At 44.5% G+C, this 14,107-nt stretch overlaps 1 protein-coding gene across 2 annotated transcripts in view; it reads right to left on the bottom strand.

The window, feature by feature from the left end:
• Positions 1-14,107, bottom strand: part of tbrg4 (transforming growth factor beta regulator 4) — a 57,489-nt gene that overhangs the window by 2,841 nt on the left and 40,541 nt on the right. The window contains exon 11 of one of the 2 annotated variants that reach the window (XM_060900197.1): positions 11,750-11,864. The exons of the other annotated variant lie outside the window; for it this stretch is intronic. Coding sequence (XP_060756180.1) covers positions 11,750-11,864 — 115 coding nt within the window. The remainder of the gene's footprint in view (positions 1-11,749; positions 11,865-14,107) is intronic. 2 annotated transcript variants of the gene reach the window in all.

The following is a 14,107-nucleotide window of genomic DNA, read 5'->3' on the forward strand; positions in this document are numbered from 1 at the left end:
TATCGAAATCATTTTAGAACCCACAAAAGTGAAAAGGGGCATTTAAAGCCTTCATTCCAATTCCAGTGACAGATGCCTTTCCTACTTCCACCTTCATCACCTAATCTACTTACTTTGGGGGGGGGGGGGGGGGCAAGCAAAACAAAAACCCCACATTGCCAAATTTTAAAGAATTATACAATTTAATCATCAGCCTCATCACTGGTCTTTCTTCAATTAGGAAGTAATTGCTGATGAATTCAGTCAGCTCTCTTCTACTGACCTTGTTTATAGTCTTTTTTTTTTTTTATTAGAACAAATCTTATTTGTTTTGCAGTCACATTGAAGACATTTTGACAGCCAATATCTGGTTACAGGTAACGTCTGGCTATGGTGCGAGCCATCTCCAAACATGATCAAAGAAACTCACACAGCCAACAAGGTTCTCAACAACTGACTACATTTGTTATCCTGGTTCACCTTGGTCTAAAATTTCAATTGTGCTCATTTGGGTTGAGATCTGGCGACTGAGGGCCATGGCATAAGATTTACATCATTTTCACACTCATCAAACCATCCAGTGAGCCCTCATGCTCTGTGAATGAGGATGGGGTTATCTTCAGGATGGAAATGTTTCATTGTCAGACAGAAGCAGTTTGTATTTATTGGCAGTGACCCTTCTCTTCAAGAGGACAAATGGAAACAAACCCTGCCAGCAACATTAAATGGCTCCCACAGCATAACAAACCAGCCAGGTTTTCCTTTAATTCATCAGCTAAATGTATATACATTTCGAAGCATATTTAGTACAAATACACAGGTGATTATAGAAAACCGTGCACGCTGGTTATCGAGAAATAGTCTGAATTTCTCGACCAATCACCTCGAGCGACTCGGCAAAACGGCGGCCAATCGCTTCGTCACCGTAAGTGAGGAAGAATTACAAATTATGAAAGAAAATACTATTCCTAAAAATACTAAAACTGCAATGAAGTTTGGTCTAAAACTATTCAAAGGTAAGGTGGAATTGTGATTTATTTTATTGATTTCAAAACAAAAGTATTTTATGTGAGTCAGTGTAGATAAGTGACAAGTCTATGCTGCGCCTTTATTACATATGCGTATTACTTTTGAAGTTTGAAATAAATTATTTTTCTTTCAATATGATTTTTTTTAAAAATAAAATCACCTGTGTGTTTAGGGCGGCACGGTGGTGTAGTGGTTAGCGCTGTCGCCTCACAGCAAGAAGGTCCGGGTTCGAGCCCCGTGGCCGGCGAGGGCCTTTCTGTGCGGAGTTTGCATGTTCTCCCCGTGTCCGTGTGGGTTTCCTCCGGGTGCTCCGGTTTCCCCCACAGTCCAAAGACATGCAGGTTAGGTTAAATGGTGACTCTAAATTGAGCGTAGGTGTGAATGTGAATGGTTGCCTGTGTCTATGTGTCAGCCCTGTGATGACCTGGCGACTTGTCCAGGGTGTACCCCGCCTTTCGCCCGTAGTCAGCTGGGATAGGCTCCAGCTTGCCTGCGACTCTGTAGAACAGGATAAAGCGGCTACAGATAATGAGATGAGATGAGACCTGTGTGTTCATACTAAAACAACTACTATCCGCCACAGGCTCAGTGAAGATCGGTAATTATTATACATACAGGACACTTTTTCAATGGAATAAAACATGTATTCTATTCCCTTCTAGCGGTTTTCGTTAATTTGGTTTGATAGCATGCAATATTGTTCGCATATCGCTTATCCTACATGTATTACGTCACTCTACCCACTGGAGAATGAGCGTTGAATATGGTTTACGATATTGCATGGTTGTCAAGGCAGCATGTCACATGTCGGAGACGTAAAACTTCCGCGCTAGCGAGCGACTGTGACGATTTGTAAACAAACATGGTTGCCAGGTTTGCTTCGTTAAATACGGAAGATTTTGAGAGAATTTTGAAAAAAAGACGCGTTGAACACCCAAAAGGAATGTATTATAATAATAACAATAATAATAATAATAATAATAATAATAATGGCTTTTTTCATGGTATATCAGATACATTTAATTCAGCTAGCATGATATTGAACTCGTCTTCGACTCGTTCAGCATCATGCTAGCTGAATGAAATGTATCTGATATACCACTCAATGTCAGCAAATATTATTTAAATAATAACCTTGTCTATTATTCACCGATATTCACTTTGCCTTCATCGAATAATTGTTAAATATAATCATGGCAAAAAGAAAGTGCACCGTCATTCAATTCTATTTTTAAACTATATCGCCAAAAGTTTTCATCCCCCATTTTCAAGAATGATTCTAAAAATTATTTAACTGAATAATTGACCTGTTCTGCTACATCACAATTATTGATTTCCTCTTTGAAAGTGCATGGATGTCAGTGTTGGGGAAGCTTCTTTGAAAGTGGAACTTGTCAAGTTACAAGATTTAAAGCAGCTGAGCTACAGTTGAAATACCCTTTTACCAAAGACCCAGCTACACTATGAAAAAGAAGCTTTTTTTTTTAAAACAATGAAGATACTTCGTCAAATTGAAACACAACCGCGATGTCTTTATACAGTGGCAAGAAAAAATAAGTAGAATTACCTGCATTTATGTACAACTTTATCTTAAAATATGGCCTCATTTTCATCCAAGTTAAAATAATGAACAAAATCTATTTTCACTAATAACACACAAACTATTGCTTTGTTCTTGTCTATATTTAATACATCGTTCAAAAACTCAGTGTATGTTGGAAAAAGTATGTGAACCCCGAGGCTAATGACTTCAACAAAAGCTAACTGGAGTGACGAGATAGCAAACCTGGAGTCCAATCAATCAATGAAACGAGTTTGGAGATGTGGGTTACAGATACGGACACTCAAACATTTTGAGTTAGCAATTCACAAGAAGCATGTATTGATGTGAACCATGCCTCACCCAAAAAAAAAAAAAAAGAGAGCTCTCAGAGGACGCAAGATCAAGAATGATTGATTTGTATAAAGCTGGAAAGGGTTACAAAGCTATCTCAAAGAGTTTAGGTCTTCATCAATCTACAATTAGACAAATGAGACAATTTAGTACTGTGGCTAATCTCCTTAGAAGTGGGCGCTCAGCCAAGATTACTCCAAAGCCTCAATGTAGGAGTTTAATAAGAACCCGAGAGTAACAGCTGAAGGCTAGAGGGAATCACTGGAACTGATTAATATCTCTGTTCCATATGCAAAACATTGAACAGGCAGGGTGTCCGTGGCAGGACATCACGGAGGAAACCATTACTCTTAAACAAAAAACCCTCACATACAAACTACTATGTGCTTGAAGTTTACTAAAGAGCACCTTGACACTCCACAATGCTACTGGGAAAATGTTTTCCGGACTGATGAAATGAAGGTCGAATTATTCAGGAAGAACACACTACACATGGTGTAAATAGGGCACATCAAAATGGGTGGAAGATATGGTGGAGGGAGCGTCATTGTTTGGGGCCGATTTGTTGCCTCAGGGCCTGGACAGCTTGCTAACGTTGAGGGGAATATTAATTCCCAGGTTTATCAAGGTATCCTACAGGGTAATGTCAGGGTGGCTGTCTGACTGGCTGTCAGGGTGGCTGTCTTTGATTTACATCAAAGTAAATCTACTACAGAAACAGAATGGCTTTAAAGAAAAGAAAATCCTCCTTTTAAAGGTCATAGGTGAAACATAGAATATCAACTTTATTGTCGAGAAGAACGACCCAAAAAACGAATTCAAATTTTCCCAGTGTCTAAGCTGCACCCTAAAATTGAATAAAACGGTTAAAATATACTGTTTTGCCCAATTTCCGGTTTGTTTACATCTCACTTATGCACACTTTCACCGCCAGGGGACCGTCGTCATGACGTCATTTAAGCCAAACAGACCGGGAGCAGCTCTGTGTTTACCTGCGAACCGAGCACACGTGTACGGACTTTGGTCGTGAGAGGTTGTGTAAAATGTCTGAAAGCGATAGCGATTTTGAAGTAGGAAGTCTCCAAATTAAATATCCAGAGGTGAAACCATATATGTATGAACCTATGGCTGTTGCGAAGCAATCGGTGAATGTGGCTCACTGGTTTGACCGTGCGGCCTTGGAATCGGACGGCGACTCGGCTGACTCTGATCGCGGTGACCCCGGACTTCAACAAGACTCGCGCCCAAACGATTTATCCTGGTAGTTATGGTAAATTCTTACTTTCGTCGTAATACTAAATAAGAGCCCTTTTGAAGAATAATTAAACCGCCCTCCCTAGTGGATATAGGTAACGATTACTGGACAGTGCACCGGTAGGCCACATTAGCCTGCCATCCGCGGCATTATACTATTTATAGCCGACTCTAAGCGAGGAAATATCCCTTTGTCTCATTTCCACAATGACTATACAGGATCCCTCAGGATTCTTGACTTGTCAATTGCAAGCACAAGTAAAAATGTTTCCCTCCAATCTTCTCCTTTTTGCTTGAGTGTTGCTGCTCTGTTTCTTCTTTGACTGCTTGATTTTGTTTCACGCACACAATCCACTCTCTCCGCCTCATCTCCTCTTCTGGAAAAAAACAACCCTCTGGCTTCACGCACAAAATCCACTCTCTCCACCTCGTCTCCTCTTTCAGAAAAAGCCAATCCACTCGCTCCGCTTCTTCTCCCCTTTCGGAAAAAGCCAACCCTCTCGCTCCGCCTCTTCTCCCCTTTCGGAAAAAGCCAACCCTCTCGCTCCGCCTCTTCTCCCCTTTCGGAAAAAGCCAACCCTCTCGCTCCGCCTCTTCTCCCCTTTCGGAAAAAGCCAACCCTCTCGCTCCGCCTCTTCTCCCCTTTCGGAAAAAGCCATCCCTCTCGCTCCGCCTCTTCTCCCCTTTCGGAAAAAGCCAACCCTCTCGCTCCGCCTCTTCTCCGCTTTCGGAAAAAGCAAACCCTCTCGCTCCGCCTCTTCTCCGCTTTCGGAAAAAGCAAACCCTCTCGCTCCGCCTCTTCTCCGCTTTCGGAAAAAGCCAACCCACTCGCTCCGCCTCTTCTCCGCTTTCGGAAAAAGCCATCCCTCTCGCTCCGCCTCTTCTCCCCTTTCGGAAAAAGCCAACCCTCTCGCTCCGCCTCTTCTCCCCTTTCGGAAAAAGCCATCCCTCTCGCTCCGCCTCTTCTCCCCTTTCGGAAAAAGCAAACCCACTCGCTCCGCCTCTTCTCCGCTTTCGGAAAAAGCCATCCCTCTCGCTCCGCCTCTTCTCCCCTTTCGGAAAAAGCCAACCCTCTCGCTCCGCCTCTTCTCCCCTTTCGGAAAAAGCCATCCCTCTCGCTCCGCCTCTTCTCCCCTTTCGGAAAAAGCCAACCCTCTCGCTCCGCCTCTTCTCCGCTTTCGGAAAAAGCCAACCCTCTCGCTCCGCCTCTTCTCCCCTTTCGGAAAAAGCCAACCCTCTCGCTCCGCCTCTTCTCCCCTTTCGGAAAAAGCCAACCCTCTCGCTCCGCCTCTTCTCCGCTTTCGGAAAAAGCAAACCCTCTCGCTCCGCCTCTTCTCCGCTTTCGGAAAAAGCCAACCCACTCGCTCCGCCTCTTCTCCGCTTTCGGAAAAAGCCAACCCACTCGCTCCGCCTCTTCTCCTCTTTCGGAAAAAGCCAACCCTCTCGCTCCGCCTCTTCTCCCCTTTCGGAAAAAGCCAACCTTCTCGCTCCGCCTCTTCTCCTCTTTCGGAAAAAGCCAACCCTCTTGCTCCGCCTCTTCTCCTCTTTCGGAAAAAAACAACCCTCTCGCTCCGCCTCTTCTCCTCTTTTGGAAAAAAACAACCCTCTCGCTCCGCCTCTTCTCCTCTTTCGGAAAAAAACAACCCTCTCGCTCCGCCTCTTCTCCTTTTCCAGAAAAAGCCAACCCTATTGCTCCGCCTCTTTTCCTCTTTCGGAAGAAGCCAATCCACTCTCTCTGCCTCTTCTCCTCTTGCGGAAAAAGGTAAAAACATCTTACTGAACCGGTTGTTACAGTTCACTGGACAACAATAAGGCATGGTTTTTCTTTGGAAATTCCTGAACACACTTCTGCATTCAAGCCCAACGGCAATGTAAGCAAACGGAAGTGGACTCAACTCAAGTGGTTTGTTTGGCTTAAATGACATCACATGCTGAGTGGTCACAAAACATATAAACATATAAAACATATATTTAACATATAAAATTTCAAATGTGCATAAAATTAAAACTGTTGCCTATGAGCTTTAAAGTGGCCCAGTCAGAACCCAGACCTTATCCCAATAGAGTGCCATTCATACTAGGCATCATAGGAACATGGCTGCAGTGAAGCAGTTTTATAAAGAAGAATGGTCCAAAATCCCTCCTGAATGTTGTGCAGATCTGATCTGCAGCTACCGGAAGCGCTTATTTGAGGTTACTGCTGCCAAAGGAAGCTCAAACTGTTCTTAAATCAAAGGGTTCACTTACTTTTTCCACCAGCACTGTGAATGTTTGAGTGTGTTCAATAAAAACATGAGACTATACACGTTTGTGTGTTATTAGTTAAAACAGATTGTGCTTGTTCATTGTCACTTAGTTGAAGTTCAGACCATATTTTATACATAATCGCAAGTAATTCCAAAGGGTTCACTTATTTTTTCTTACCATTGTAACTTAACTAGCCAAGTAATCAACCACAATAACTAAAAGGAGACAACAAGCTACATACACAAAGTATTTTTTTAAATTGATAATCAATCTTTTGGATGTCGACAGTATTTCAACTTTGCTTACAACCCCGATTCCAAAAAAGTTGGGACAAAGTACAAATTTTAAATAAAAATGGAATAAAATACTTTACAAATCTCAAAAAATGATATTGTATTCACAATAGAACATAGACAACATATCAAATGTCGAAAGTGAGACATTTTGAAATTTCATGCCAAATATTGGCTCATTTGAAATTTCATGACAGCAACACATCTCAAAAAAGTTGGGACAGGGGCAATAAGAGGCTGGAAAAGTTAAAGTCAATTGGCAATAGGTCATTAACATGACTGGGTATAAAAAGAGCATCTTGGAGTGGCAGCGGCTCTCAGAAGTAAAGATGGGAAGAGGATCACCAATCCCCCTAATTCTGCGCCAACAAATAGTGGAGCAATATCAGAAAGGAGTTCGACAGTGTAAAATTGCAAAGAGTTTGAACATATCATCATCTACAGTGCATAATATCATCAAAAGATTCAGAGAATCTGGAAGAATCTCTGTGCGTAAGGGTCAAGGCCGGAAAACCATACTGGGTGCCCGTGATCTTCGGGCCCTTAGACGGCACTGCATCACATACAGGAATGCTTCTGTATTGGAAAATCACAAAATGGGCTCAGGAATATTTCCAGAGAACATTATCTGTAAACACAATTCACCGTGCCATCCGCCGTTGCCAACTAAAACTCTGTAGTTCAAAGAAGAAGCCGTATCTAAACGTCTGCGCTTCTGGATCGTCTTCTCTGGGCCAAGGCTCATTTAAAATGGACTGTGACAAAGTGGAAAACTGTTCTGTGGTCAGACAAATCAAAATTTGAAGTTCTTTATGGAAATCAGGGACGCCATGTCATTCGGACTAAAGAGGAGAAGGACGACCCAAGTTGTTATCAGCACTCAGTTCAGAAGCCTGCATCTCTGATGGTATGGGGTTGCATTAGTGCGTGTGGCATGGGCAGCTTACACATCTGGAAAGACACCATCAATGCTGAAAGGTATATCCAGGTTCTAGAGCAGCATATGCTCCCATCCAGACGACGTCTCTTTCAGGGAAGACCTTGCATTTTCCAACATGACAATGCCAAACCACACACTGCATCAATTACAGCATCATGGCTGCGTAGAAGAAGGGTCCGGGTACTGAACTGGCCAGCCTGTAGTTCAGATCTTTCACCCATAGAAAACATTTGGCGCATCATAAAATGAAAGATACGACAAAAAAGACCCAAGACAGTTGAGCAACTAGAATCCTACATTAGACAAGAATGGGTTAACATTCCTATCCCTAAACTTGAGCAACTTGTCTCCTCAGTCCCCAGACGTTTACAGATTGTTGTAAAGAGAAAAGGGGATGTCTCACAGTGGGAAACATGGCCTTGTCCCAACTTTTTTGAGATGTGTTGTTGTCATGAAATTTAAAATCACCTAATTTTTCTCTTTAAATGATACATTTCCTCAGTTTAAACATTTGATATGTCATCTATGTTCCATTCTGAATAAAATATGGAATTTTGAAACTTCCACATCATTGCATTCCATTTTTATTTACAATTTGTACTTTGTCCCAACTTTTTTTGGAATCGGGATTGTACATTATAATCATGGCCATGGATGTTCGAGTCTCTTGTTATCATCACTAACAGTGGTATAGTGATTAGCACTGTCGCCTCACAGCAAGAAGGTTCTGGGTTCGAGCCCAGCGGCTGACGGAGGCCTTTCTGTGTGGAGTTTGCATGTTCTCTCTGTGTCTGTGTGGGTTTCCTATGGGTGCTCTGCCCCCCCACACACACAGTCCAAAGACATGCAGGTTAGGCTAATTGGTGGCTCTAAATTGACCGTAGGTATGAATGTGAATGGTTATTTGTCTCCATGTGTCAGCCCTGCGATGATATGGTGACTTGTCCACCTCTCGCCCATAGTCAGCTGGGATAGGCTCCAGCTTGCCCGCGACCCTGCACAGGATAAGCGGCTATGGATAATGGATGGATGGAGAATACGTTCTCTGTAGGGGTGGCATGGTGGTGTAGTGGTTAGCGCTGTTGCTTCACAGCAAGAAGATTCTGGGTTTGAGTCCAGGGGCCTCTCTTTGTGGAGTCTGCATGTTCTCATTTCTGCATGGGTTTCCTCCCACTAACTGGCTAGTCTAAATTGTCCATAGGTGTGAATGGTTGTTTCCCAAGCCCAGAAATGGGAGGGTTGCAGCAGGAAGGGCATCCGGCGTAAAACCATGCTCCAATTAACATGATCTGTCAACAGTGCTGGACAAGGAGGAAGAAGAAGAAGAATACATCCTCTGTAGGTGTATCACAATGCCACTATACCCAGTGAAAGTGTGCACACTAATTAGAAGTATTGGATTTGGTTCAAAAATGGCAACTAGTAGTTTGCACATTGCAATTTGTTTCAAAAAACAGTCATGTGAAAAATTAGCATGATAAAAATGCTACATTACTTAGTAATTTTAGTTTTCTTAGTTTTGGCTGGGTACCACCTGAACTGATGATCACATCAGTTTTCTTTGGCTAATCAGACACAAGGTACGCCACCACTCTTGCCAGAGCAATTGGGGGTTAGGTGCCTTGCTCAAGGGCACTTCAGCCATTCCTGCTGGTCCAGGGAATCAAACCAGCGACCTTTTGGTCCCAAAGCCGCTTCTCTAATCATTAGGCCACAGCTCCCCCAAAGCCATTACTTGGTAATATAAGGAAAAAAAAAAAAAAAAGAGCTACTTTGTTATTGTGAAGCTACATTATTTTAAAACTAGTCATCCACTGCTTCACTACCAAAAATGTAACCAAGCTGGTCGGGTCACTACTTGTTGCGAACTATTCTCAAACTCTGCATGTAAGAAGCACTGAACTGGAAGAAAAATCAAGCATTGAGAAGTTTGAAAATATAGAAACTAAAAGGAAGAGATTGCAGCCAAACAGTCTGTCTGCTCCATTCCTGGAATGGTTTTGTTCACTTTTATTTCAAGCTATAATACTCATTTTACAGTCTGAACTAATAGAAGAACCAACCAAGTCAATCCAGTCCTAACAGGATTATTCTAAATGCTGCAGAGACACACAGAGAGAGAGAGAGAGAGAGAGAGAGAGAGAGAGAGAGAGAGAGAGAGAGAGAGAGAGAGAGACTCAATCCTGTTCTGCAGCTCTGTGCTACTGCTGCTATTTTTAAACCACTGGGCAATCTGCTATGCCAGATGCTGCAGCACGAACGTAGCTAATCTGTGCTAGCCATGGCTGACAGCAATGTCACATACTCAGAAATATATGAAAATCAGGGACATGAATGCCACAAGCAACATGACACACACACACACACACACACACACACACTAACATGGTAGCACATTACCAGTCTGTACAGAGAAAACATCTGGTATTGCATCTAGTCTATATTTACAGAATGGCTTGATATAATTTGCATGAGAGAAGCTATAGTTTTTTTTTTGTACCTACAATTCCTACTATGCTTCTGTAGATGTGTGTGCGGTTGTTGAAAGAACACCTTCAAATTAGGGGGATGCAATGGATCTATACCCTGTTGTCTAATTAGGGATCCGGCATAAGTTAAATGGCCACAAGGCAAAAGCTAACCAGCCTTTAAACAAAAGTATCCCCTTCTCTTGGCATTAACCTATTTGATCCCCAGTCATGTCATCATTTAACACAAGTCTTGAAATAAGGCTATTGAGGTATTTCACTCACGTGACCAAGTCATGTGATGCTGCCATTTTGGACGGCATGGCTCGAATCAGTTTGAATGTGAGGAAGGCGACAAACGAAAAACAAAAGAAAAAGGAGCAAGATGCAGAAAACACCTTCACTATCCAGCGACGTAGGGCATTTACAGGGCGAGCAAAGGGAGAGGTATTTGCAAAAATTGAGGTTAGCAGGCTTAGAGAATGACATTTACCTGCTTCCACCAGGATTGTTCACTGACAGCTAAGATTTGTTCACATTTTCATTTACTTTCGGTCCTCAGGATAAACAAAATGTTATTAAATGTCATTGAAATAACTTCTTAGTCTGTTGAGACATGGCCCGTTATAAGTTTTTCCTTTACTGTATTTACTAGTTTACTGAGCGCGCTCCGGGGCTGGCGCTAGCTAGCGCTCCGGGGCTGGCTGGCCGGCAAGCTAGCGCTCCGGGGCTGGCTGGCCGGCAAGCTAGCGCTCCGGGGCTGGCTGGCCGGCAAGCTAGCGCTCCGGGGCTGGCTGGCCGGCAAGCTAGCGCTCCGGGGCTGGCTGGCCGGCTACCTAGCGCTCCGGGGCTGGCTGGCCGGCTACCTAGCGCTCCGGGGCTCGATGGCCGGCTAGCTAGCGCTCCGGGGCTCGATGGCCGGCTAGCTAGCGCTCCGGGGCTGGCTGGCCGGCTAGCTAGCGCTCCGGGGCTGGCTGGCCGGCTAGCTAGCGCTCCGGGGCTGGCTGGCCGGCTAGCTAGCGCTCCGGGGCTGGCTGGCCGGCTAGCTAGCGCTCCGGGGCTGGCTGGCCGGCTAGCTAGCGCTCCGGGGCTGGCTGGCCGGCTAGCTAGCGCTCCGGGGCTGGCTGGCCGGCTAGCTAGCGCTCCGGGGCTGGCTGGCCGGCTAGCTAGCGCTCCGGGGCTGGCTGGCCGGCTAGCTAGCGCTCCGGGGCTGGCTGGCCGGCTAGCTAGCGCTCCGGGGCTGGCTGGCCGGCTAGCTAGCGCTCCGGGGCTGGCTGGCCGGCTAGCTAGCGCTCCGGGGCTGGCTGGCCGGCTAGCTAGCGCTCCGGGGCTGGCTGGCCGGCTAGCTAGCGCTCCGGGGCTGGCTGGCTCAGTAAACTAGTAAATCCAGTAAAGGAAAAACTTGAGACTGAAAGGTTTTAACAGTCATCCAAATGACTGAACGTAAACATTGCTACAGTAACATACCAGCTACTGTTGTTGACATTAGCTAGCTTGCCGTCCAAAATGGCGGACACCGGGGCGTCACGTGACCCTGTGACGTCAGGTGAAATACCTCAATAAATCTAGACTCATGAGCTGCTCATAATTCCTATTTTGCTGCTTTTTCGTTCTTTCCATCCTTCTCCCTCACTTTATGACCTACCTCCACGACCAGAAACCCGGCCAGCTGCAGGTGGCGCTTCTGCATAGCAAAGCGGCCCAGGAGATCTTTGCTCTTGGAGGCAAAATGGGGGAACTCCCAGGCCACGAAGGCCACCCTAAACAAACAAACACACACACACACACACACACAGGGAAAATGTGAAGACTATGATGAATCTTTTAGGCATCAGTAACTATAATTTTCAAGAACGCAACAGGCAGGAATGCTCAGACAGACAGAAGCAGGAAAGACAGTCACAGGCAGCCAGCCAGCCAGCCAGATAACTGGATTGATGGGGTGGCACGGTGGTGTAGTGGTCAGCACTGTTGCCTCACAGCAAGAAGGTTCTGGGTTCAAGCTCAGTGGCTGATGGGGGCCTTTCTGTGTGGAGTTTGCATCCCTGTGTCTGCGTGGGTTTCCTCCGGGTGCTCCGGTTTCCCCCACAGTTCAAAGACATGCAGTTAGGTTAACATGGGGCGGCCTTGGGCTGAAGTGCCCTCGAGCAAGGCACCTAACCCCCAACTGCTCCTTGGGTGCTGTAGCATAGCTGCCCACTGCTCTGGGTATGTGTGCGCACATGTGTATGTTCACTGCTTCAGATGGGTTAAATGCAGAGGACAAATTTCACTGTGACAAATAAAAGCTTCTTCAAAGATTAAACAACAACAACAACAACAACAACAACAACAAGACAGATAGATCCAGGCTGAAAGACAGACAGACATACAAATAGAAAGAAAGAAAGAAAGAAAGAAAGAAAGAAAGAAAGAAAGAAAGAGACACGCAGACAGATACCAACAGAAAGAGACATGCTGACCAAAACAAACACCGAGATATACAAAAACAGACAAGCAGAGGAAAAAAAAACCAAACACAAAAAAACAGGCTGGCCAATAAGGGAACTCTTTTTGTTATATCAGTCAATAGGCATGTAATCATCTTTTGTGTGACGATAAAGCATGATAAAAATTGATGACAATTGGAATCAATGAAATTAAACATGAATCGTGATTATTAACAGGTTGCGTAATGTCCATTGTTTCATAGCTGTAATTGCGTTGTTTAGACAGTAGAGGGTGCAATAATGTACAATAGTGGGAATACACATGACTTCACTATGGACCCTTTTCACGTGACGTCACGACAAACGCGGTCGTCATTTTGGACGTGTACTACCAGTAGTTTACCACAGCCAACATTGAGGAACGGCAGCAAAGAAAGTGTTTATTTTCAGCAAGGCTTCCATCATGCCACTATATTGTTGTGCACCTGGATGTAGTAACCATCAACAAACAAGGCAAGGGTTATCATTTTATCGGATCCCGGTAGATGCTGACCGACGGAGAAGATGGATAGCGGCATACCAACGCTTGTGTAGTGACCACTTTGTTGGAGGTAAGACGAATAAAATTAGCCAGAAAAGGCATTACATTGCTGTTAACATTCTGTGGCGGCGAGTGTGTAACCAAATAGGCTAAAATAACCCATTGTAACCTCTTTGTTCTTCTGTAGTAGCTATTAGCTAGCGTTGTGTTCCTTTGCTGTTGGTAGACTGTAGGACAGATCAGAGGCAGTGTCCTACAAACAGCGCTTAATTTGAGGGGGAGCAAGCCGGAGCGTGCTCCGGAACCTCGGGCGTTGGCTCCGGCAACTATTTACACTGGATCCGGTGATCCGACACCTCTTTTGACTATGTAACAAAAAACAAAACAAATAATTAAATTTAAAAAATGCAAGTTTATTTAGTGTTAATGTCTGATTTTGATATCTGTCTTGTTGGTGATTTCTCTCATGAAACGACATCCACAAAATATCTGCAGATGAACTTAATTTGCAGTGTTATTACAAAACATGCCCAGAAGCGCAGCGCCGCGCCCCCCTCTTTTTTTCCGCACCGGAGCCGCTCATCCTCTGCGCTCCGGGACCTCCCACTTTACAAATTAAGCACTGCCTACAAATAAGTGTTCAAAATAAGAGGAACATGTATTTGTCTCTTAAATCCAGGCCGTTCCCTGTAACCTGTAACAACGGTTGGAGAAAGTAACGGCAAATAGTGAGTGCACAAACCATAGAAGGGAAACTGTACACAGCGCCAGGGCAGTGTGATGGTATGTCTACTTTTAGATTGTGTTAGCTTATCAATGAACACACTCGTCACTCGACGAGTTTCACGTCTTTACGACGGATACTTAAATGTGTGTTAGGTATTATTGTTGCAGTCTAAGCAGTCATTGTAGCAGCTAGATGAGCGAGAACCGAAAGGGTCTGTGCCATAAACTGTTATTTCTGTACGGCGTTGCTAAGGTGTCGTTACTGTTGTTATTTCTCCCTCTGCTCACCCTGTAAATGCCCTACGTC

This window comes from Neoarius graeffei, chromosome 19, assembly GCF_027579695.1.
Source record: "Neoarius graeffei isolate fNeoGra1 chromosome 19, fNeoGra1.pri, whole genome shotgun sequence".
In the NCBI taxonomy this organism is placed as follows: Eukaryota; Metazoa; Chordata; class Actinopteri; order Siluriformes; family Ariidae; genus Neoarius; species Neoarius graeffei.